Source organism: Lathamus discolor, chromosome 6 (genome assembly GCF_037157495.1).
Source record: "Lathamus discolor isolate bLatDis1 chromosome 6, bLatDis1.hap1, whole genome shotgun sequence".
In the NCBI taxonomy this organism is placed as follows: Eukaryota; Metazoa; Chordata; class Aves; order Psittaciformes; family Psittacidae; genus Lathamus; species Lathamus discolor.
Window position 1 is genome coordinate 88,645,851 of NC_088889.1, and position 25,218 is coordinate 88,671,068.

General features: G+C 48.2%; 1 protein-coding gene across 4 annotated transcripts in view; it reads right to left on the minus strand.

The window, feature by feature from the left end:
- Positions 1-25,218, minus strand: part of RNF216 (ring finger protein 216) — an 81,664-nt gene that overhangs the window by 12,545 nt on the left and 43,901 nt on the right. For all 4 annotated transcript variants that reach the window (XM_065684588.1, XM_065684589.1, XM_065684587.1 and 1 more), the window contains one exon: positions 2,325-2,422. In XM_065684588.1, coding sequence (XP_065540660.1) covers positions 2,325-2,422 — 98 coding nt within the window. The remainder of the gene's footprint in view (positions 1-2,324; positions 2,423-25,218) is intronic.

A 25,218-nucleotide genomic window follows, 5' to 3' on the forward strand; every position in this document is an offset into this window, starting at 1 on the left:
TTAAAGCTGCTGTTATGCCATCCTAGCCATGCTTTAACCCCCATCTCCAACCCCCTCCTCTTGCCTCCTACGCCATCCCCACGGCCCACCCGCTGTTCCAAGGAGGTCTGGGCTCAGCTCCACTTGGAGCTGACCCATGACAACTCAAGAACAAATGAAGTGAAAGAACGTCCATCACTGGCTGCATGCTGCAGACCTGATCCCGGTTTCCATGTGAGCCAAAACACCGCAGCGCCAGGCTTTGGCTCGGGAGGAATTTAAGCTGCAAGTCAAAGGGCACATGGATGCTTGAGTTGGCTGGGGAGAAATAGAGCCTGGGAGATAAAGCTCAGGAAAAGCAAACCCTTGGCTGTCAACTACGAGCTAGTTTCATGTTTGCTTGTTGCTCTGGCTACAAAGCTGCCACGACCATGGTCTTCTTCCCCAGGCCAGGCTGCTATGCTCCAGATTTATTTGGTTTTTGTTAAATTCCAATCAGTAACTGGAAAATAATCCCATCTTTCCCCACAGAGACTGGGCTTTCCCTCTTTCTCTTACAATTCCTTACGTGTGTTTTCCAGAGGTTATTGCTTTAGGTTCAAGAGATGGGTTTTAACAGAGCACAAACAGGAATCCAGGACAAAGCACAGCCCTTGTCCCCAGGAGACGTCCTGGCAGCAGCACACGCTCCAGTGCAAGGGCTCAGCTTGTGGCAGTGCTATTTTGGCACAGAACTGGAGGAAAGCCTCAGTCCTCTAATTAAAAGACTTAAGAATATAAGCTGACATCCTAAGGGCCAATTTTCTGACCGCTGGAGATCACGTTACAGTTTAATTCACAACCTACAAGTGAAATCTGATGACAGAAGAGTAAAAGGGCTGTGTTTTCATTGAGGGAAGCAGAGCTCTCTGGCTGCGCTGCTCTGACAGTGGGGAATGATCTTCCTTAGCCAGGCATCTCCACCCAACTCCATCAGAGGACCTGCAAACTCAACATGTGTTTGGGGGGTGACAGGGAGGTATGTTAGAGGAGGATCACAGCAGCAAACCAGGCACGGCCCCACAACCAGCTCCATCAGCACAGCCGGAGGAGGAGGCAACGGCGAGGTGGGAACAGCCTTGCAGCTACCCAAAGCTCCCATGCAGTTACACCTGGCAAGACCTGCACCCAGGCATTTGGAGATGTGCTAAGAATAGATATGGGGGGGGGGGGAACCCCCACTTGAGACTGACTTTCTGAGCTGCAGCTGCTCTTCCCTCTGCTCCTCAACAGGATGCTGCTGCTGCAGATATTTTTTGGGAAGCTTTGAGCAGGGCAGGAAGTTTGGCCTGAGCTCCAGCTGCGCTTCCCTTTCCTTACACAGCGCTTCAAAAGGAAGCTTTTATTGTATCAGGCAGTGAGACTCATCTCTCCCCAGCAACGCTCTGCTAAAGGTTTCCCAACTGGTATTTTTCCTTATTAGGGACATGACAACTCGCTCCTCCTCAGTCCTCTTTCCTACAGGGAAAGGAGTGGCAGGGAAAAGAAGTCACATCAAATGTGTAAAGGTTTTGTTCTGAATTAGCGATTGCGGGATGAGCAAGCAACAGTCATTCAGCCTCCCAGCGGTGAGGCTTTCCAACCCCTACTCATGCCAGACAGACTCTAAATCAGAAAGGAAAGGATTAGGCAATGTGGGCAAGTCCCATTTGACTGCTCCATCCTTTATTCCCTAAAGGCAGAGGATTTTGTCGTTTCCTGTAGCAATGAGAGTGATCAAACTTCAATAGATTTTAGGGAAGCACTCGGGATTTACACCTGAAAACATGGCTCCATTCTGTAACAATTCCTACCAACCAGCCAGAAACAGAGACAAGCTTCTGTAAGAAAACACATCTCCTCCCACAAAGCCAGAAAGCAGGAGCTGAGCAATCCACACATCATCTCCTCTCAGGAATCTCAAAGGGCAATCTCAACTTACTGTGACTCAATACACTTCTTTGCCTCGGTGCAACATCTCCTTTCACCCCCTGAAGCAACACTAACGGGGTTTTCTCACCTCTGAGGACTAAGAGACACTGGGCTAAGCCAGAGGAGCAGGCTGGTCTGGCGACTGCTCTCCCACGTTCTCTCATTACCTGCTGGATCCACTGCCAAGTATATTCCACAGAAAGAAATCCTATCCTGGGAGCCTTCTGACTCCTTGGCTTTGACATCCCTAGGACCCCCCTGATGGAAGGACACCCAGCAGAACTTGAGGGCCTCTGCCAGCTACAAGAACAGCGGGGTTCCTCACCCCCTCTACACCAGAGTGTATTGGGGGTTCATCCACTCCCTGTTTTTGCTTGGTTGTGGAGTTTACTTACACAGATGTCCTGTATTTGATTTCATCCTTCTCAGCCAGCTGCTCGCAGGTGAGGTTCATGTGCTCCTTCCACAGCACTTGGCAATTCCGACATGTTTCCTGATGAGGATAACAAGTATTAAAAGAAGAAAAGACCCAGCACACCATTAACAGCATTAGGAACTGGGAAAAATTCCACTCTTTTCCCCCACCAAGCTACAGGGTATCAGTGAAGGATGGGGCTGACAGTTTGCTATAGAGGTCTGCTCTCCATCAGGGACCAGAATAAGTCCATCAAACAACGGGAGCCAAGGGCTTTTCCTAGGCACAAACACATAGGTACAAAATAAGTCCATTCAGTTCACCTGAAACTCATGGAATTGCTACCAATTTCACCAGCTGCTTCCAAAAGGAGACTGCAAAGATGAAAACATGGTGCTAAGGGACATTAAATTCATTGTTTCCTGACCAAAATCCTTCACCTTCATTTAAAGAGCTTTAGTTGAGCAGGCAATGGAAACCTTACAGCTGCATCAAAACCTCTGCTTTGCCATGCACACCAGCAAAGTACCCATATCATGCTTTGTAAACCCCCCCAAAATAAAGCACTTTACAGAAGTAAACAGCTTTAAAAGGCAGGATGTGGACAAATGTCCATAAACAGAGGTGCAATATGAACAAATATTTACAAGTTTAACCAGAATTGCTGAACTAAGCTTACAGCAAGGGACTGAATTCCCCTGTTCTTGTAAACTCTTTAGCAACAAGGCTCTAATCCAGGACTGGTAAAGCTGTGCGGAACAGGAGGGCTGGGGAGGCACTATTGGCAAGGGGACTTGGCCTAACACTGGGGAGAAGTTGGTTTGTTCAAGTTGGTTGGCCAAAGAAAACATCATTTTGTTTTGGGTCAAACAAGAGATTTTTTTTTTCCCCTTTTAATTTGAGGAAGATTAAAAAACATCCAGATCAAACTTGGAAGAAAGTATACGGTTCATAATCCAACTGTTTCATCTCCAGGATGGCTGGGGCTCGGGCTTTTCAATCCAACTTTCTCCCCCTTGGCAGGAAAACCCATCTGGTTGTGGAGCATCTTCTTCCCTTCCACACCAAAGAAGGTCCCAAAAGAGCTCTGCTCACACTAGTACTGAGAGCCAATGTTTGCAGACACAGATCTTACTCGATTGCATGACCTTCAGTTCATTTTAACGAAGAAATTGGGCGCTTGTATGAGATAGAAGTAACTGCTTAAAGACACACGTAGGCAGCAACACTCTTTTGATCACAAATTGGACAAACAGGATGAAGACCAAAGCTTCCAAGGAAGCCACCCCTAGGAGATGGTGCACAATGCTGCCTTGTTTGTAGCTGTGCTCGCTGGGAGATGTGTAAGAGCTCGTGCTTTCATTACAGAATTAAAGGCTCCTCATCCTGGCTGGTAAACTGGACACGTCTGCAGACTGCAGGGTAAAGGCTATAGTGAGACGAGAGCCAAGTGTGTGACTGTGTCCCGAAAGCTCAGCTGAGGATTTTGGGATCACACACCCTTTGGCAGGCCGGCACTAGCTTTAAAGGGCAGTAAACACTGTGGTCCTATTGATCCTCATAAATCATACATCATACCCTGCCTTTTCCTGCTAAAGCTGTTAAAACAGGCACCATTTTGTGTGTGCTGTTGGCAGGTCACATCTGGCTGTTATCAGCACGGAAGGATCAGACCTGGAGCTGCTCATGTACCTCAATGAGGACCCACCTTCCCCTCTCACTCTCAACACCTGGCCACATGCCATTCCAAGATCAGAAGTGCTGTAAGGCTTTGGGTAAGCTTTACATCCATCAAGGGTTAAACTCAGTCTTTGGAGCCCTGCTACACAGACCCACGTTCACATGCCAGCCAACAAAGGCAGAACAGCTTTTTGCCAGAAGGGTTGGCACACATTCCAGCCAGGAGCCTACTATTCCCAATTACTGAACTCCAGGAGCCTCCTTCGTTGCTGACCTAGAAACGATGCCCTTTGGAAGCAGATGGTGCCACTTAAGTCTTTCGTACCAAGCCATTCCCTTTGCCTTTTGCTACTGCCACCACCCTTGCTTTGCACTCTGCAGCATTAAGCACAATGCTCTCCCTTGAGCTAAGGCTGCTGTCAGTTGCCAAACAGTTGTCTCCTGCGCTCAGGAAAAGGGATTTCAGTGCAGGCAAAGAGAAAGGGAAGAAGCACGGCAATGCAGATTCCCAGACGCGACGGGATGGTGTGAGATAGCAGGTATCCGGTTCTCCTCGTTACTGCGACTCCTGCACAGCAAGTGCCACGGCAGCTGTGCACATTCCTGGGATCCTTTCCAAGATATGTTGGCCACGAGGAGCCGCAAAGCCAACAGGCAGCTCTGCCTGTTCCAATGCACCCCATGGAGATGTCCCCATTGCTTCCTAACTCCGAGCATCACTTGGTGCTGCCTTTGACAGAGCCACATCCTCTCCAGAGCAGAGGAATGGACCATGCATGTGCCATTAGCAGAACAAAATGCCACTTCTCCCCTTGTTCTACCCAAGACAATGGCACATTGTTGGCACTTACAGGAACCTGTGCTGGACCCCTTCACACAAAAGCAGGGAGGAAGCCCATGGATCAAAGGCTTCAGCACTATAACCAAGGTCACAGCTCTCCTCCAAGAACAGAAAAGTGACTTTAATTCTCACTCCCAGTCAAATCCACCCCACTTCGCCTGGTGAGGGTTTTGCACATCTCACATGTGACCACTGTGATCTCCACAATTTCCAAAGGGCTTCTTTTGTTTCAGAAACAGCTTTTCATTTGATAAAGAAACGCACTGTGCCATTACCATATTCATTAACCCAAACACACAGCAAGGACAGCTGAGTGCTTGCAAGCAGCTTAGATTATTTGCATTGTAAGAGCAGCACATGGCATTAGGACTGGCTACTCCAATATAAGGCAGTGCCTTAAACCAACACAAAGAGGAAATGAGCCCTGAAATCATCTATTCCGAGTGTAGCGGCCACAAAACAAGTCAATACACCAAAACAAGCCCCCTGCCCCTTGTCCATTAGCAAACCCTGGCCTAGTGACTGGGGAAAGCACGGTTTAGTTTTAACAGCTTTCCAGCTAAATTCACCATGTCTGGGTGGTGGGAATTCCGTGTTTCTCCTGCCTTTCCCCAACCTCACAGGCAGGTACAGCTAATGCAGCTCATACTTTTGGTGCAAGGGATGGTGTGCTTGCACAAGAGCCTTGGCATCAGCAAAGGGCTCCAAACCAGGCACGGATGCAGGAGATGAAGTATCTGCTGCCCGTTACATCTGCCCGAGCTTGGCAGGCAGCCTGGGACAGTCCATTAATGCGCCGTGCTGGGACAGCAGAGAGGAGGATGTGATGGAGAGGGTGTTTAATCGCACACTGCAATCTCCTCACTGTACATCTGTTAGAGGTAGTGGCTCCGTTTCCTCTCGCTGCCCGCCAGGAAGCAGCCGGGATTAACACAAACATGTTTGGGTTCAGGAGGATCCTTTGTTCCCAGGGTCAGCAGTGCGGATACGCAGCTTTCTGTGCTCAGGGCCAGCCTGGCTAAGGGTGGCCAGTTTGCTTTTAGCAAGGGCAGCACAATCCTTAAACATCCTTGTTCATTGTCCCAACACCTCGGGAAGGCAGAAGGGAATGTTTTATGTGAACCTACTGTATCTGCAATGGATGCTACAGGTTTTAGAACACAGCCTAAACATCTTTCACTCTGCTATCTGCTAAACAACTCTCCAAGGTCCAGCCCATACGTCAAGGAGGGGAAACCAAACCAAACCCAAAACATAAGTTATCAACTGCTCCCTGCCAGTCTTCATGTCCTTTTGGCTGTTGTACACACTGCCAGCAATGTACATCATAGAATCCCAGACTGGTTTGGGTTGGAAGGGACCTTAAAGCTCATCCAGTTCCAACCCGTGCCACGGGCAGGGACCCCTTCCACTGGAGCAGCTTGCTCCAAGCCCCTGTGTCCAACCTGGCCTTGAGCACTGCCAGGGATGGGGCAGCCACAGCTTCTCTGGACACCCTGTGCCAGCGCCTCAGCACCCTCACAGGGACGAGCTTCCTACTATCCAATCTAAATCAACCCTTTGTCAATTTAAAGCCATCACCCCTTGTCCTTTCACTATGTGCCACGTAAAAAGCTCCTCTCCTGCTTCCTTGTAGGCCAGTTTTCCTGCTTTCAACCCAAAGAAACACCACACGGACAAACCCATCAGATGATGCACACGGATCACAGCCCGCCTGCCCACAGCATGTCTGTCGGAGCTCGCACTCAGCCCTTTACTGACTGAGCAAAATGCAAAGGCAGGCGGTGGTGGTGGTGGGGAAGCTCAACTTAAACAACAACAGGCAGCGGCTCAGGCTGTCGTCACCGCCCTCCAGCTCTCAGCGGTGGCTCTGAGCGGAGCCCAGCGCCTGCCTTAGCTCTCCATATGCTGGTTAATGAAATCCTTGTGCCGTGCAGCTCCCTGCATCCCCCAGGAAGGGGGATGCACACTCCAGCGGTCTCTGTCGATTGCACGCCCAGGGTTTGCTGCTGTGCTCCCTGCTAGGAGTGAGGGGAAGGTAAAACACACTGCATATCCCTCCGATGCTGGCTGGGGACGGAGCCCCTGTGATTGATTCTCTGCTTCTTCCTGCTTTTAGGCACACAATAGCGCAAGCTAACCTCAAACAGGCCAAGTTTTACCCAAAAGCAGATGTGAACGCAACGGTCTTAGAATAGCACCTCAGGGCCAGTCCATACTGCTCTGGTTTAATTAAAGGGTTGCAATTCCCAAGCAGCCAAGTTAATGGGAAAACAAAGAACCATACAGCTTTCCTCCCTACAGAGCCTCCACTGTCCCTAAAGCTGCACTGACCTTCACTAAAAATGGATGCAGAAGTAGCTGAATGAATACAACCTTTAAGCACGGATAAGCTCTCATGGGCAAACCCCTTCAGGGCTGCTTCTGGGATTTCCTATACATTATGCAGGGATAAAGAGGCTATAATCCAGCCCAAGACAATTCATTTTGATGCAAGACCCCTCTTTAGAGATGTACAAACATCCATGCAGGGAAAAGGGACTCCAGTACACCCGGTACAGAGAGCTCCTTCCAGCAGGACCTGCTGCAGCAGCTCTCTGGTCCCAGAGCCACCAGCATCGCTGCATGCAACGGGTGAGACAGGCAGCAGATACCAACTCCAAGCACACGGAAACCAATACATCATGGAAAACCAAACACTGTGCCTTGGATGGGTGGTGGGAGGACATCCCTTGGAGCCATGGGGGTTTGGTGCTCCCCCCGGAGCTGTGCTGGATCCCCGGATGGGATGCTCCTGGGCAGGGCTGCCGCTCAGCGGCTGCTGGCCACAGCGCAGCTCCTGGCCCTGGGACAGAAAGGAGGAGACCAAGATTTATTCTGGGAGGGGAGAGGCTGCAGGAAGACATAAAGCAAAGGGAGAAGCCTTGGATGAGGCTGTAAGAACGTGCCAGGGCGTAAACGTAGAGAACTATGAGTGATAGTGAAAAGCTGGATGAGAAAAACATGCGTTTGTATCCTACAGCTGAGGGGTGGTTAAAGCTTTTATGGCCCTATATTAAACCCCTGAAAAGATGACTTCAACCAATGCTTCCTGTTTCGCATGCCCTTATTAAATCAAGCACGCTTTACTCCCTTCCCCACCTTCAAGATGCTCTTTTGCTTCCAGGAACACGCTGGCAGGCCAGTTCCACAGAGGTCTGGGTCATCTGCATTAGCATCTCAGAACCAGAAACACGTGGTAACTTGCACCCCATGCTTGCCTAGGTCAGTAGCACTATCTACAACCTGGCAGTTCCTGAAACACACACATCAACCCAGAGCAAGCTTTTCCCCTCCCCAGAGCTTGACTTTAAAAGGCCAGATCAGCTGCTGGTTGGGCACAGTGGTTAGAGACTCATAGAGCAAAAGTACCTGCAGCTTCACACAAGTGCTGCTCAGCATCAATATCACCCTAGGGCTGCTCAGAGGTGGAAACCACACCAGGCACATGAAATTGCTCACTGAGCTCATGCTCATGTACTGCAGTGTCATTGGAGTAAGAGAAACAGTGCGAAGGAGCACGATTTAATTTGAATTTGTACAGAACTTTAAAGTTTGGGTTTTTTTTTTTTCCCATTACCTGGGATGTTTTCAAAGTATTTCTGTTTCAAAGCTACTTCCTCTCAAGCTCCAGAAGGGTGAGGAACATATCACAAGCTGCAGGTTGGCTGCATAAAGAAGCAACTGGAGTATTTGCATCACACATTCACCACATCAAGATCCCTCCCTTAAGCTGAGGAACAAGTGTTTCTCATAAGAATAGGTTTTGTCCCCTAAAATGGCATTTATCAGAAGCTAGTCCCCTGCCTCGACAGGACTGAAACCACACACAGCATCTCTCCAGCAAGTCTGGATATGGCCAGGGTGAAATGCCTTTCTGACCTATCCAGAAGTGGTCATCCCCCATCCTGCAGTGCACGTAAAGGAAACCACCTCTTGGTCCCTTTATAAAGGCAGGTTACATCCAGACACACTGAAGATGCCTAAATCTATATACCTGAGGCCATATTGCTCCTTTCCAGGGCAGAAACTTAAATAGAGCTCGGTCCATGCTACTGAAAACCTATCTGTAGTTGTTAACCACAGTTTTCAGCTCTATTGGACTGATTGCAGACAGCAGCTCTGTGCCTTCACAGCCAATGTAAATAACTGAATACTAGCAGATTAGTTCAAAGCACTCAGCAGCTGACCCTCCTGCCTCTCCCCCCAGTGCAGATTGCCTTACCCCATTCAGCAGAGGAGATCCAAGGTTATCCATTTAATCCTACAATCTCACTCAAAAAGGGATGCTGGAACTCTAAGTGATGAAATCTAGCAGGGCTAAATAACAGGAGTAGTAATTGTGGAACTGGGAGAAGCAAAAGAGACCTTAGGAGAGGAAGAGATGTAGGTTTCAAGACAAGGAGCCTGATTCTTAAAGGATAACTTGGGAAGGGCAAAGGGTTGCATCCAACCACATGAGTGTTAAGGCATTAACAAAAGCAAGGTATCTCCTTTGCAGAGGTACGTGCTAACAAGGCATTGTAAGACTGAGAGGAGGAACAATCACTGAAGTTAATTGTGAAGCTTCCCTCTTAGACCACCACATGACAAACAAATCACCCCAACCCAGCTACAAAGCCCTACCCAGGGTGGCAGGCACTGGAGGAAGCCTCCTCAGTGCCATCAGGCCTATGTTACTCGTGGTTCTCTCTCCCCCTGCTGTCTCCCAGATCTTACTGTATTACAAAAGGATGGCATGAGGAACTCTTACAGATATCCTCTGCTTTGCCAAGAGCTGCGTGGAGACCCACATTTATATAACATACCTACAACCACTTTCAATGAGCCTCTGCAATATGGCAATTTGGAGGGTAATTTAGCAGCATTAACACACTTCATTTCCAATTTTAGAGCCTTTGAAACCGTACTCGCTACCTACAGCAGAAATTAGCACTGCAGGTCATCATAACACCAGCAAGGGATGAGAAATGCTATCTAAGCACAGCAGCTATGCTGGTGAATAGCTTTGTTCTAGGTACAGATACACCCTCACAAACTGGGAGAGTACAGCTTGCTTTGCCAGGGAAATTAAACCGAAAGGGGGAGAACCCCCCAAAGTAGGGTGCTCCTAGCTTTAAACTGGCCATAGTAAAACAAAAGATGTTGGGTAAAGAAAGGATAAAGAAATGATACAGAAAAATGAAAGCAAAGTGATATGTGGCCTTCCTGAAATCTTAGCAGTTACTGGTTTAATGCCTGTGTGGTACAGTTACCTCTTACCTGCTGCTCCCCATGAGATCTCTGTGCAGCCCCTGAACTGAGCTGCATGGTTTAAGAGCCAGAGTCCAGCCCTGTAACAAGAGTATTTATAGCTATAGCATTTCCTGCAGCTGAGGGCAGTGCAGCCCTCTGCACTGGTAACCTCCACCTCCCAAACTCACCAATGTGACAGTCAGCTGCAGCTCATTTGCTGTACTAAAATAAGCCAGTGGTAAAACCAGCGCTGATGGCCAGGACCAGCAGCCTGCTGAAACCTCCCAACAAGAAAGAGCAATGCGCGAAATGCTAAAACCCCAAAACCACTGAGAAGTGCAGTGTGATGGGAGCTCACACACCTGAAGTTTCAGTGTAGGCGTGCACTGGATGCACCACTAAAGCTATTCAGATACCTGTTCAAAAGGATAAACAACAGCAATAGATAGAAAGCAAATGAGCATGCACCGAACTAAAGCAAAGCTCTAAAAATAATAATGGCTTTAAACTGAAGGAGCAGAGATTTAGGTTGGATCTAAGAAAAAAGCTCTTCCCTGTGAGGGTGCTGAGGCGCTGGCACAGGGTGCCCAGAGAAGCTGTGGCTGCCCCATCCCTGGCAGTGCTCAAGGCCAGGCTGATGGGGCTTGGAGCAACCTGCTCTAGTGGAAGGTGTCCCTGCCCGTGGCAGGGGTTGGAGCTGGATGAGCTTTAAGGTCCCATCCAACTAAAACCATTCTGTGATTCCATGATTCTATGAAAAAGACATTCCAGCAACTCACTGATTCCTCTTTCACAGCCCCCAAGTGATGTTTCCATCTCCTCCTGTATTTAAATCACCCACCAGCTCAGGCCTGGGGTTCTGTTTGGTGCAGAGGTGGCAATGAAGCCTGAGAACTGCAATGCGGAGGTATTTGTTTCAGGCCCTGCTAAGGCTGTTTGGCTCCACAGCTTCGGTACATGCAACATGTCTGCCCAGGGCTGCAGAGGGCAGGGGGATACTAGGAAGGCGATGCAGCAAGACAAGCGATGTCTGAAACCATGAGGCACGGGTTGCAGTGATCCAAAGGGATTCTTACCCAAAGCACACCTTGCAGTGGGGGAAAACACCAGCTCCAGCCCTTGCCACCCTTGAAGGTCACCACCACCATGTGAATGAACAGGGGTATTTTGCAGGCAGGACCACACTATCCTTGAGGCTTTGCAATAACAGCACAAACCTTCCAGCCTGGACAAGGAGCGTGGCTGAGGGGATACAGAGATCCAAAGCCATGGTGCAAAGTGCTTCCTTACCCCCAGACCAGCCTAATCTTGACCTTAACTCCTGAGGGACGACGGGCAGGTTAAGAACAGTGCAATATCCTGCCAAACAAGGGTAACTCAGGACATGTTTGCCTTTTAATTAGAAGACTTGTTTAATCTGTAATTTGATTTTCCTCTAAGTCATATAATCCCTTTCAATTCACCTTTCCTTTAGTAGTTACAGAAAAATGCGGAGCTCGAAAACACTTTGAAATAAGAGGAAAACCGTCTCAGATCTGCAGACACCGAAGCTAAACTGAGTTAGCACATCCATGGGGGGCCTCTCTACCCGCACCGGCTCTGAAACAAAAGCTGATAATCAAACAACAGGCTCAGTTCTGCACAATCACATGGGACCGGGCAAGAGGCAGGGAAAACGAGACTGAAAACTCCCTGGATCCTGAAACTTTGAGGTCCCAACGTGACACAATAGAAGTGAGATGGGAAGAGTGCGCTGCAACCCTCGGTGTTGTGAAATGCCAAGGCAAGCAGTTCTCTTTCTGGCACACTTACAAACTCTGATGAGAAAGACCGGTTCCTCTCTTCTGCCCTTGCTTCAATAGAGCCACCCCCACCCCAGGGATCCATCTGAGACCCAGCAAGTCATTCCCAAGTAGCTCCAGTTCATTTCTGCCACGACCCAACCACAACAGCAAACCAAACTGGAACACTTCACATTATATCACTGATGTTAGCTCAGTTTTATCTTCTGGCTGGCCCAGGGGAAGGAAAGCCGTCATACCAACCCAGGCCATCAAGGAACACTGCTTCTAGTGCAAGATAAGTGACCACCGGACACCTTTACTGCACACAGACCATCTCCCTCCTTCTACATCCATACAGGAAAAGAATGATGAGAACTGCAAGTACAGAGTGCTTTGGTTTGGTTGAACTTAGGTAAGGATCAAGAGTGGTGCTCTGGGGGTTACCTTATCAAAAGGGTGGATTATTAAGGTACCCTGTCCATGTAATTCCTCCGACAGGATTAAGTACAATACCCTCAGAACCACAGACACGCAGAATATGGGATACTCAGAGATTAAATCAACAGTTTTGGCAGCACATGGGAAGGATTTTAGGAACAGGCCTGGCTTTGGCCATTCCCCCAGTGCAGCTTACAGGTCCTGTGCTCATTTTCATGGGATCTCTATTGGAAAGACAAGGAGAGGAAGGAAAGAACTCAAAACTGTGCTCCAAACACATTATCATCATTAAAACAGAGCTGAAGAATATGCGGATGCTACTGAAAACCACTTCCAAAGCGCTTCCCCAACACGTGAGGAAATGGTTAGCTGCTGCTGACCAGTTGGTAAAACCCTGGGGAAGAGGCCTTCTGTGTCAGCAAACACCACTGCAGTCAACCACCAAGGGATGGAGTCTTCAGAACACCTCAACCAACAAGGATGGAGTCTTCAGAACACCTTTCCCTAAAAGAGAAGCTTCAACCATACACCCACAACTGGAAATGGTGACCTAGTGAGGGGTGGCTGGAATGAAACACAAGATAGGTAACATTGATATGGTTTCAGTGAGCCCACATCCACTCTTGCTTCAAATGCCAGATTCAGTTGTTCAAAAGTGCAAGTAAGGTAATTACAACCAGCTGGATCAGGGTAGGAATAGCTGTTCAGCTTATGGCCTTTTCCAGCCCATAAAGGAACCATTTTGTTTCAGTCAGCAGCTCTGGAAGTGAAGGATGCTCATGGCCAGTCCCGAGGACATCATGACAGACTCTCCTAACCAGTTACTCTCTTTTTCCTCCTCATTTCAGAGCACAAGTGCTGAATAAGAACTAAAGTGTCAGCCAACAGGTTCTGCAGGGAAGAAACATGAGCTCTACCACTTAAAAATGAGCAGTTTAACCGATTGCCAAGTAAGCCATTTGCATTAATGTCGTGAAACAGGATATGAAGCACTTTGTAGCAAGAAACAGTAGATTCACTTTATTGGAAAAAGACTTTTAAGGTTCAAATTCATTGAACCATTTGCATCCACGGATGATTTGTAACCGACATTACTGGCTGACAAAACTGCTTTTGGCTTACCAACACTAGCAGCAATTACCACCCAGAGGGACATTACCTGCTCTCAGCTAATGAGAGAGGCCAGTGCCAAGTGTTAGGCACCAAGGCTACATTAACTGCTGTAGGAAATGGCTGTTTAGGGTCCAGAAGAAAACCATAAGAGGCCAAGACATTTCACTTGGTTTAAAGGACTGAAGGTGATTGTCAAAAAGAAGTGGGTATTGTCCTGTGCTTATGCAGATTCAATCAGAATTGTCTAGACCCAATCAGACTATCTCAAAACCACCTTGTGTTTGGACTAGATAAACTCCCCATGAAATTAAGGAAAGGCTGCAATCAGGAACTGTGACTCAAGCAACAAACCTAAGGCACCCCCCAAGCAAACAAACCCAGCACCTCTGGGTGGATGTTGAAACTTGGCTTATTTTAGCCTAGAATTTACTGCGTCACAAATCACATCCTCACCCAGTGCGAGCGGGTAAAACCAGCGCCTTCCTCCTGCCTGACTTCTCACTTCCACTTCTGACCCAGGATTTGATTGCAAAGGGAAACCAGCACTATTGGCCATAAAAGGAAAAGACCCATCTGTCACATTTGTGCCGACGGGAGTCACCAAGGAGGAACTTCAGCAACTTCCTTAAAACTCCGGAAGCACCAGAGGCTGCCGCCGCTCCCCCCCCCATAAGGATTAAAGGGTTTTTTTCCCTCTTCCATCAGGGATGCACATGGGATGTGACACCGAACAGTGGAAGAGTGCTGATGTGTCCTTTTCAAAGGAAGACAAAAGGGAAGGGAGCAAAAAGGGATGGGAGCAAACAGGCAGAGTTGGGAAGCGTTCATAGGCTCTTGGACATAGACCAGGATGCCTCAGCGAGGGCTCTGCAGATGCACTGTTTTACCAGGTGCCCCAAAATGCTCCTTTCCACACCACCTACTTATGCATCTGCTGAAAAAAAGATGCTTAACAAGCCAGGAATTTCATTTAAATCAGGAATGCACTTGGCCTTTTAGCTATGGCATGTTTATGGTTGCTTACCAAACCCCTCCCTACGTGTCTTCCATCAGATATTATTCTGCATTCCTGAGCTTCAACACAGATATGCTCGACCCATAAATAAGAGCAGCGAGGAGTGATTTCATTCAGGAACAGTAACTTTGCTTCTATGTCTCTTCCCCTTCTTCTTAAATGAGAAAGTATTCTGTTACCTTTACACCATTAAACATTTAATGTATTTAAACCCACTTACACCAAGATGAAAGCCAAATGACCCTGCACTGATCCTGCACTGGTTGCCATCAGCACTCTACTCCTTGCACTTCAGATACCTCAGCAACGAAAGCTGACAGGACAGTTTCAGTTTTGTTTCACTTTCAGAATCACACAGAACAATGCAGCAGCATCGGGTGGAACCCACGGGACTGATTGTGCCTCCAGGAGTAAAAACGAACCCAGGCTTCGGTTCGTCTTAAGGGAGATGATGTCTGCACAGTGGCACTGGGGGAGAAAAAGCATCATGCTTCCAGTGCATGTTAAGATCCCAAGACATCATCTATTGCAGTTTTGGGGGGAGGTTGCTGTTACTGAGGGAACCACACAGTTGGAGCTTTATGTTATAAAGGCATTTTAGAGAACATCAAAGAATCACCTCTTTGTATTCACTACATCTCTAAGCTTCTTCCTTGCTGTGGTTGCCACATGCATGACGAGTGCATGCCCCCCAGCACCAGCCTCTCAACTAGAACACTTCCAGACAACACTGAAGGATCTGTGTCCTTCCCCTTTATATCGAAGGGGATATTGCTCTGCCCCACACCAGACCTCAGGACAAGCTGCTTCACTTCAGGCATCTCCCAGATGGCTCCAATTGTTCTCCAGCAAAAGTTCTACCAGTAGAGCTCCCAAGACCACTTCCAGGTTTTATCTTGAGTTTTGTTCAGCCTTTTTCAGGCGCATAAGCTTCACCTTTGGCAATACACACGCTACCACCGAGAACCTTTGTGAAATGGTTTGGTGTGAGAGGTTAGATACTGCCTAGCACCCAGAGTGAGCAGCTATTGAGACCTGCAACCCTCTTCCCCTTTAATATATGAACACCATGAACTGACTTCCCAGGAGTGCAGAGAGGATATACTAGAACAGAAACCCCACAACACCGGCACCTTCTGGCTTTGGGCACCAATCTGGACCCTCTTCCTTGGAAAAGCAGCTTTCCAGACCAAGGCTGGAAAACACCCTGTCTCACAGGAAAGTCTCATGACAGGACAAGCAAAGTTGCCCTCCCCAAGACACAATAAACCACCCAAATTAAACACTGATCAGATGGACATCACATGGCTTCAGGCTGCAAGGTTTCCTTGGGTCTACTCTCTGAACCATGTTCTTCTTAAATCAGATCTTCACTAAGTGTGTGGCTGGTTTTGGGTCCCATTGCTAAACCTGATGCTGATGTCCCTTTGCACAGAAGCCAAAGGGCTGTGAGCTGCCCCAACAACTTCCAACAGCCATCTTTATATGAAGCAAGACCCTCAGTACATATCAGACTCAGAGAAAAGCAGGTATAATACCTCATTTCACTGTTTCCTGATGCAAAACCTCACGGTTCTTTTCGACAGGAGGCTGCTAAAAATAACTCATCCTTAAAAAGTCCTGTTATTTTTAAACAGTCACAAGAATCACCGGATTGCATCTAATGATGCCATCCTTCCTTGGAATGTCTATTTGTGCTCAACAAGACACAACAGGCTGCGACACCAGTGCAATCATCACACATCTTGAATGACAAGCAACCGGATAAGTTTAGTTTCTCCTTGGGAGAATAACAGTAAGAAAAGTCCATTTTGCTGTGGTCTGTGGAGTCTATGTTAAAGAGGGATGAGAGCACAGCTTGGTGCCAGGTCAAAGTAGAGGCAGATCTTACACTGGCCATGCTTGAAAACAAAACTGGACTCCAATGTGGATTCACAACAGGATTAGAATGTTCTACCTAAACAGGATCATCAAGGAGACTCCTAAAAAGCCCCTAGAGCAGGATGAGGTCTACTGGACTTCACTGTCTCTTCTCTAAATACATCCTTACTGCTTCTGGCTTCCAGGGGACATTTACTTTCCCGCAGACAGTGGTAACACAGAGGAATCTGCTCTAGGCACAACAATAGTATAAATAGTTAGCCATCTGCACCGTGCCTGGCTGTTCCAGACTGGCAGCTGTATCCTCCCTGGTTGCGCTATCAGTCAGTGCACAGTCCCTGCTCGCCCAGCATCTCCCACGGTGCGAGTCAGCACTCAGCTATTACTGGAACTCATTACTGCAAGTGCAAATATTTGCATGGAAAACTTGCTGGACACTTACTCACAGGACGCCTGGCTCCTGCATGATGATCTTAATGCTCCCTCAGCACCCCAAGGGGAAGAACATCTCCTGAATCAGCACCTACAGCCCCATGTCTTTCTAGCAAGCTGCATCTTCCTGAAGCTAGAATTCACCCCATATTTCAACTGCTATTATTTTACACTGCCTTTTTTCCTCTCCCTTGGAAAACATGATGCTTTTATCTGAAGAGTCATCCATTGCAATTTGTATTGTCATGGCAACACAACTCCCTCCCCTGCCCCAGACCTCATCCCTGAGTCTCGTTGTGTTCATCACCAGACAGGCACACAGCACACTGCATACAGATGATCAGCAAGCTCTCAAAGTAGTCTCAGGCCTTCTCTCTGTACAAACACAGCTCCTGCTATGAGGGTAGAGTTGCAGCAGGAGAAGGGAAGGAGTCTGACAACACCAAATATCTCTATTCAAACAAGATGTAAGCTTTACTGGTACAAGGGATGCTTGTAGTACATACAGCTACACTGGTTAAAATGAAGAGGCTGGGTTCATAACCAGTCTGAACAATACAAGACAGAAAAGAACTACTAAGAGCAGGTGTAAGAGGGTTTTGCTAAGGCAGCTTGGACATGCTGGTAAAGAAAAAGAGGAAGATTAGTCCACAAAAGAGCTCAACTCAAGAACAGGGCTCTGGAGCCCTCTTATGGCAGCTTGCTCTCAGCTTCCTCGGAGCCAAATCCCACATACACACACCTCATAGCATCTCTATGTATCAAGGCTGCAATGCCACCGAGGGTGGAAAAGAACATCATCTGCATGGGACTGAGGTGCTGAGTCGCTGGCACAAGGTAGCCAGAGATGCTGTGGCTGCCCCATCCCTGGCAGTGTTCAAGGCCAGGTTGGACACAGGGGCTTGGAGCAAGCTGCTCTAGTGGAAGGTGTTCCTGCTTGGAGCTGGATGAGCTTTAAGGTCCCTTCCAACCCAAACCAGTCTGGGGTTCTAAGAAATGTTAAAATCCCACGTTTCCAGCTACTTGACTGCTCCTGGTGAGTGCAAAGAGTGGACAACCCCCATGCTTAAAGGAGGGGACAGAAGACAGTGAGGCCAACCTCACCTGAAGCTAACGTGCTGCTTTAGCAATAGAAATGCATGAGGGGTGCTAAAGAAGTCACTAAATCCACTGCTCCAGTACTAACAGCCGCTCCACAGGGATGTCAAGCTGCCCAGTGCCATGCACAAAGGCCAGTCTGGTTTCACACCAACCCTTTCTCGACCTCTCCAGGCCGGTGAGGTCCGACAGACCCCAGGGCTCAGCATCACAGGTCAGGATCTGCCCAGCAGATGGTGGGGAGGCAGCTCAGTAACAGCAGGGAAGAGCACAGCTGCTGGGCTCCGAAGGGGTTACAGAGATTTAGCAGCAGGGAAATATTTATGGAGGAAAGATGCTGAGCTGTGCATGTTTCCCAGGCTGGAGATGGTTTTAATTTACCTCTTGCAACGGCTGTGATTATTCGCTGATGCTTTTGCTTGGAAGCAGCTATTTCAGGCTCACTTGCTCCCTCTGGTGTCTCAGCTCTGCAGCTGATCAGGAATAAAACCCCCCCCAAACCCACACAAACTACACAGAATATGGTTTTTCCCTCTGGGAAAGAGGGAGCAATACTTAAAAGCATTGGCGATTACCACAGCCTTGCCAGGCACAAAGCATTCTTTGACTGCAGCACACTAACAACATTACAGGTATCTCCCAGGGTTCAGAGCTGCAGCCAGGAAGTGTCCTCCTTTTCCAGCTCTCCACCTTGGAAACTGATCTCTGCCTGACTTTAGCTGAACTGCAGCACCCACCAAGCTCCTCACCCACTCATGCTCCTCCAGCGCATGGTCCTGGGTCAGTGCTGACATCCTGCTATTAAAGTCTTAGCTTAGACCTTCTGATGAGCACAGAGAACTATGGAAGCATCCTCACCATTAGCTAGAGCAGAGCCTGGTCTGTACCTCATTAGCCCTCTTGTCACTCCCCAGACTCCAGAAACCTGCACAGCCCCACAGAGAAAAAGGAACCAGCCCTCACCATGATTAAAACTATCACCTCCCAACTGCTGCTTCCTCAGACAGTCACTAGATGCCACCTTGCTGTACAGCTGTCTCCTCCAGCCTCAAGCTGCTCCTCCTCTGCTTTGCCTTTGTTTCTTCTCCTTTCTCTCATTACCGAGTTGCTGTATGATGCTGCTACAGCACCCAGGGCAACTGAGACACTGGTCCTTATCCCCCTTTTTCCCTTTGTGAGCTGCAGCTGCTTCTCTCCCCATCCTCATCTGGGCGATGCTACACACAAGGCTGCTCAGCCCCTGTGTCATAGAATGGTGGGGGTTGGAAGTGTCCTTAAAGACCATCCATTTCCAACCCCTCTAACCCACGTGAGCAAGGTTTCAAAGCTCTCCTTTGAAACCCTGCTTCATGTTCTCAGATTGATACGTACCTTAAAGGGAACCATAAATACCTGTCTGGATTTTCTGTTAATCTTGCTCTGACACAGCTATGACTGCGGCTTGATAAGCAACGGGGTGGGTGCTGGACTGTTTCAGGAGATGACAGTAACAGTCTCACTGTATTTTACTGAAGCGGATGCCTTGGTGACCTGTGCTAATTCACTTGGGAGGTTACTATGAGAGAATAAAGAGTTTTAAACATGAATTGGGAGGTGGAGTGCTGCAATGAGTTTATTTCCAGAGCAGCCCTTTCTAAGTATATGCATAAACATCTGTATTCAATGCTAAGTGGAGAGTCACTAACAGGAAGAACCCAGAGGACCTTCCCACATGGCAACATCCACATGCATTGGTTCAGTAGTAGTAGCACAACCTCTCTCTCAGTACACACATACAAAAATGACCACTTTTAGCCTGGAACAGCCACCACATAACAAGCCCCTGTGCCAAAGTGAAGGCTGTTTTGCAGAGTCCAGGCCAAAAGTGGAGTTTTAGATGCAGGGATTACCAACAGCCCTTTCCATACAGATCTCTTACTCCTCAGTATCAACACGGTGCTAGTTTTCTCCACCAGCATAACCAGTACAACCCAGTGTGGCATCACTAGAAGTCCATCTCGACCTATGCTGTTTCCAGCACAGGAAGACAGAAGCCAGGTAGGAAGTACCTTATGGACAGGGCAGGAATGCCACTCCTGCACGCTGCTCTCCGTGGGCCAGGGACTTTCTGCACTACCAGCAATACTTCATCTAATAGCTCTCTATAATTCCTCCTCTTTGAGTTTGTACTGTGGCCTTTGAATCCCACATGGTCCAAGGCTGTCTCTCCCTGTACTGCTAATTAATACACCACACAATCCCTGGGAGAGCATTACCTATTGAATCCAGGCTACTACTGCTCACAGTTCTTTGGCTCCTTGGCTGTTGGCCAGCCCTGTCTGTTCACACCTAGTCTCGCTTAGTCTGGACAACCTAGCTGAATCACAGCTTGAAATGGTGGGGCCACAGATTGTACTGATGGTAAAGCAATAGACTTCATCCCAGAATGAAGCCAAAAGCAACCATTAAAGAGTAGGGAGTCCTAAAAGTATCTATTCCTTATAGGAAAAATTCCATTCACAACTAGGTTTAAAATCTCTCCCTCCTTTTCCATCCAACCTGATCCAAGGGCTCCAAGCTGACTCAAAGTACTGGTTTTCAACCAGCTTTGCCCTTTAGACTTTAAAGGCAATCTTATTATTACCCATTAACGTTTAAGGTGTTGCATACGACTCTAAGGTGTGCACTTACAGACTCACCAAGTGACCCCATAACATTTTTCCTTAGGAGTTAGCATTAACATCTTACCGTAAGGCAGACCTTTACACTGCAGAGAAGACTCCTTAACTCTTTCTAAGGATCTTCTACCTTCCTGCCATTCTTGACTAAGAACCAGAACAAAACACTTGGTGTCACTAACGTCGCAATAGAAAGAAAATAGGCTCTTTGTCTGGCTCTACATGCCCCAGCATGCAAGGGCTCCAAGGACTACAGCAGCTTTCCTGGTAACTGCACTGCTTGCTTTCCCTTCTCCATGGTGATGGGAGGTACTTCGGAGGAACTAGCCAGTCCAAAGTGCCAGGACAGCATCTGTCATCAAGCCCGCAGAAAGCAGTAGGAAGGCCCACTGGTACACCAAGTAGAGAGCACACTGAGCAGAAAGCAACCTCGAGTAACACACACAAACACATCGCAGGAGTTTTGCGTATTCCTGACAAGCAGTTGTAACAAATCCACATGGGAGACAAGTCAGAGGGCCTCGGTTTGCTTCAGTACAGCTGTGCAGTTGCACAATTCAATACATTACAGTCCACCCAATGTATTGAGTAAATCCCTTTCAGTTTTACATAGCCAAATGAGCCTTTCCCCCACACCCTCCAACTCCCCAGTGCCTTTGGGCTTCTCAGGGTTGGGGCTGTTCATCCAGTCTTGCAGGCAATGAAAAAACAGAGAGCAAGAGCATAGAGGAGCAGCAGGGGAGTGTGCACGTGCAGGTACCCACACACTATCAGACACATTCTGGGTGCTGGAGATGACAGATACCCACTTCTGCTGAAAAAACCCTGAAGAATAATCCTCTATTGCAAAGCAACAACTGATCGATGTCTCAGCCATGGCAACTCACCAAGTAAAGGGACGCAAGCGAAGGATAACGTGTCTCATTCAGCAGCTACTTCATTCCCATTTAACTTTCAGAGCTCACAGGAGGGAACAGAGAAGCTAACAGCTACAGCTCACGCACAGCAGCTTTTGCCTGCTCGGGTCATCCATTCCTCACCCTGCCTCTGCTCACAGCTGGACTTTAAGGCTACCCCTTGCAGAGGCAGAGATTTAAGCCAAGTGTTATTTGAGAGCACACAGTTTTACACATGTGGCCAGGCCACAGCTATCACTTGCCAGTCATTTTCCTCTGGTTCGGTTGGGACAGAGACAACTCATTATATACTACCCATTTAAATTCATCTATTTATGGAGGTAAAGCGTGAGGAAACCAACTGCAAGTGTCACAGCAATACATTTCAGACAAGAAACCGGAGCCACATCTGATGAGTACTCAGGACTTGTACGTAGTTCATAGGGAATCACCTGCATTCCTCCACGTGGTCATCACTTGTCCTCATTGGCAATCTTTGAGTTCACCACAGTGCTTGGATCAGGAAACGGAAAGTAGATCTAATTATAACTAAGGCACTGGCTTTTGAAAGAGCAGTGCTTGCGGCTTTAGAGCAGGGGTCAGCTTTGACTGGGTAAAGGGTGCTCTGCTTTTAGGGGAGCAGCTCAAACCAGCTGTGTTAAGTCTCCTGTGCAGACCATGGTTTAGTCTGGCAGATGGAGATGCTGCAGTAAAACTCATTAATCTGCTATCACTTTCACCCACCCACAAGAATCCCAGTGGCCTGAAGTCATGGTTTTCTGACATACAGCTAGAAATGTATAGCTTGTACAACAGCTGCAACCAGAGTAAAGGTCCAGGAAACACAAAATGCTTCATTTCATGACAGGGGTAGGTCAGAATTTGTCAAGACGGGGATCTCAGTGAAAGGAATTGGTGTCTGAAAGTATCTGTGTGCTGGTTCACGGTACAAAACTGGAAGAGTTACCCAATGACTCCTGCAAAGCGCCTGTTCTTCACCCTGCACATCTGAAATACACCTCAAAGGGTTAAAGCCACAGGATAAAATCTGCTTTTCCGAGTGTTTGGTTATTTAAAGGTACCCCAGCTTTCACCTGCAGACAGAACAGCTACAGACCCAGCTCTCGTGCACATAACCTCATCTGGCTATCCTTCGCTAGCATGGGAAGGGCAAGGACTAAGGCTGAAAACAACAGCTAGAAAGCTGAGTAGTTGGCAAGCTGTTGTTCAGAGCTGGTTGGTGATGTGCCTATCTCCATATCTAGAAAGGTTCAATGCCTGCATTCTGGGAGGCCACAAGAAACTAAATATAGTAAGAAGCAACCAGCAAACACACAAACTGGCACGGCTTCCAGCTACCTGAGCACTCCATCCCTCTCCTCACAGGCCGCTCCGATAGCTGCAATCCTTTCCCTTGTTTGGGGAGAACATGCCCTAAGAGCCACTTTCAGGTTTTACTTACATGGATAATTGCACACACAAACTTCAGGATGGAAGTAATGCAAGTACACCATCGATACTCCTCTCCTGCCTCACTCTGGGGATCATCTGGCTCTTTCAGATTGTTTCTTTCATCAAGCCTGCCATCCACTTGCAATAGGAGGTAGCATCCTTGCTTTGTGTACCAGGAGCCAAGGCCTCTTAGCAGAGCAGAGACACCATCCAAGAGCATCTGTTTTGCTTTAACCTCTCCCTCTTAAGGAGGACCCAGAAAGGGGAAAAAATACCCAAACCCCTTCTAGCTGCAGACTGGCTTTGTTGGGGGATGAGGCTGGGTATCGTGGTGAGGCTTTTCAAGACACAAAAAGCCTTGGGGAGAGATGCTCACCTTTTGGCTTCTGAATGGCATCTCTGCCACTAACAGCCCACGGATATTGTGTTTTAAGCAGAAGGCAGACCCCAGTTCCAACTGGGCCCGGAGATGTAGCTTAAAGGCACACACACTCCCAACACAAAAAATGAGGTCAAAGCAGCTTCTTTTGAGAAAATAAATAGAGCAATAAAGCATTCTTTCAGATTAGCCTCACAGGGGATAAATCACTGAGCAAACACAACCATCTCGTCTTGTTGGCAAATGGTATGTTACAGGGTCCAGCTTCAGGGGGAATATGGCGGTTGGTCTGGAGAGCAAATGGACTTTTCATTGTCTACAAAATGCTGCTCTTTACTTTGTACAAGATCTGTTTGTTTTTAAAGCCCCCATATGATCTCCGAGCAGTGCCGAGCCTGCTTTGCCTCCTGGATGCCTCAGGACTTCCTAGCAACCTCGTGCCAGCAACACGATCCATCTCCATTCACCAGGAGGACGACCTGTTTAAAACAAGATCCTAACTGCCCTATTGCCATTCCCCAAACAGGGATGCGGTAACCACGGGGCCCCCAAACAGGGATGCGGTAACCACAGGACCCCCAAACAGCGGGGGGGAAGGCGGTGAAGCAGGCGGGGCTTTCCCAGCATGTAAAGCTTTTCCCAAACCCTCCATTTTCAGCCTCAATTTGTCCCTTCTAAACTCAAACCTAAGAGCACCCAGTGAGGAAAGCAGCCACTGAAGAGCTAATAGGTGGTTACAGAAACATCGCTGCGGGATGCAGCAGTACGATGCCTGCGCGCTGTTTTGGCACTGATTTATGACAAGTGTACTTGTGTTTCCATTAGCCGCGGCTCTCTCGGTTGACCCCTCGGCTCGGAGAAGCAGAGACTCGACATTCAACTCCCATCAGCTTTCAGTACCACTGACCTCATCCCCAAAACTCGCAGCCATGTTTCACATCAGCCGGGGCCGACACATTCCATTAATGCTCCCCCGGCTCGGGGAAACATCTGCTCTGTTTACGCTGGTAGCAGCATGAAGACCACTTAAAGCATCACCTCTGCTCCCCGCGCCCACAGGCCAGGCCCTGGACCTCCTGCCCCCCAGCATGACAACCCAGGCATTAGTTACTCGATGGGGCAGAGGTTGCTTAAATCAAGGTGCAGGGGAGGTGCTGTGTAGTAGCAGAGAAGGTGCTTTCCTTCAGGCCAGAAATCAAGCTTGAGAGGGGTATTTGTGCTGACTCCAGCTGAAGATCATAGAATCAGTGTGTTCTCATAGAACCCCAGACTGGTTTGGGTTGGAAGGGACCTTAAAGCTCATTTGGTTCCAACCCCTGCCACAGGCAGGGACCCCTTCCACTGGACCAGACTGCTCCAACCTGGCCTTGAACACTGCCAGGGATGGGGCAGCCACAAGCTTCTCGAGGCACCCTGTGCCAGCGCCTCAGCACCCTCACAGAGAAGAACTTCTGCCTTATCTTCAACCTAAATCTCTGCCCTTTCAGCTTAAAGCCATTCCCCCTTGTCCTATCACTACATGCCCTTGAAAAAGCCCCTGTTTAGATTTCTTCTAGGCACCTTTTAGGTATTGGAAGACTTATAAAGTATCCCCTGAGCCTTCTCTTCTCCAGGTTGTTCACCCAAAACCATCACTCCAGCCACTGTCATACACACCACAGCAGCCACCAGCTTCTCACATGAAAAGCCTGACATCTCCCAGATATCTGCTCACATAGGGGATGCTTATCTATCAGTATAAAATACTGTCTGGTTATGGCAAGTATCCATCCAAGGGGATGCTACTACTTATTTTCCCAATGATTTCTGACAGCTAAGACCTCCAAAAGTCAACCCCCTAAACCACTTGTTGCTCCTGTTGTTTCAACGTTAGATGTGCATGAAATTAATCCCCCAATGTCTTCTGTTGCTGCTGGAAGCTTTCTTTTCTATTC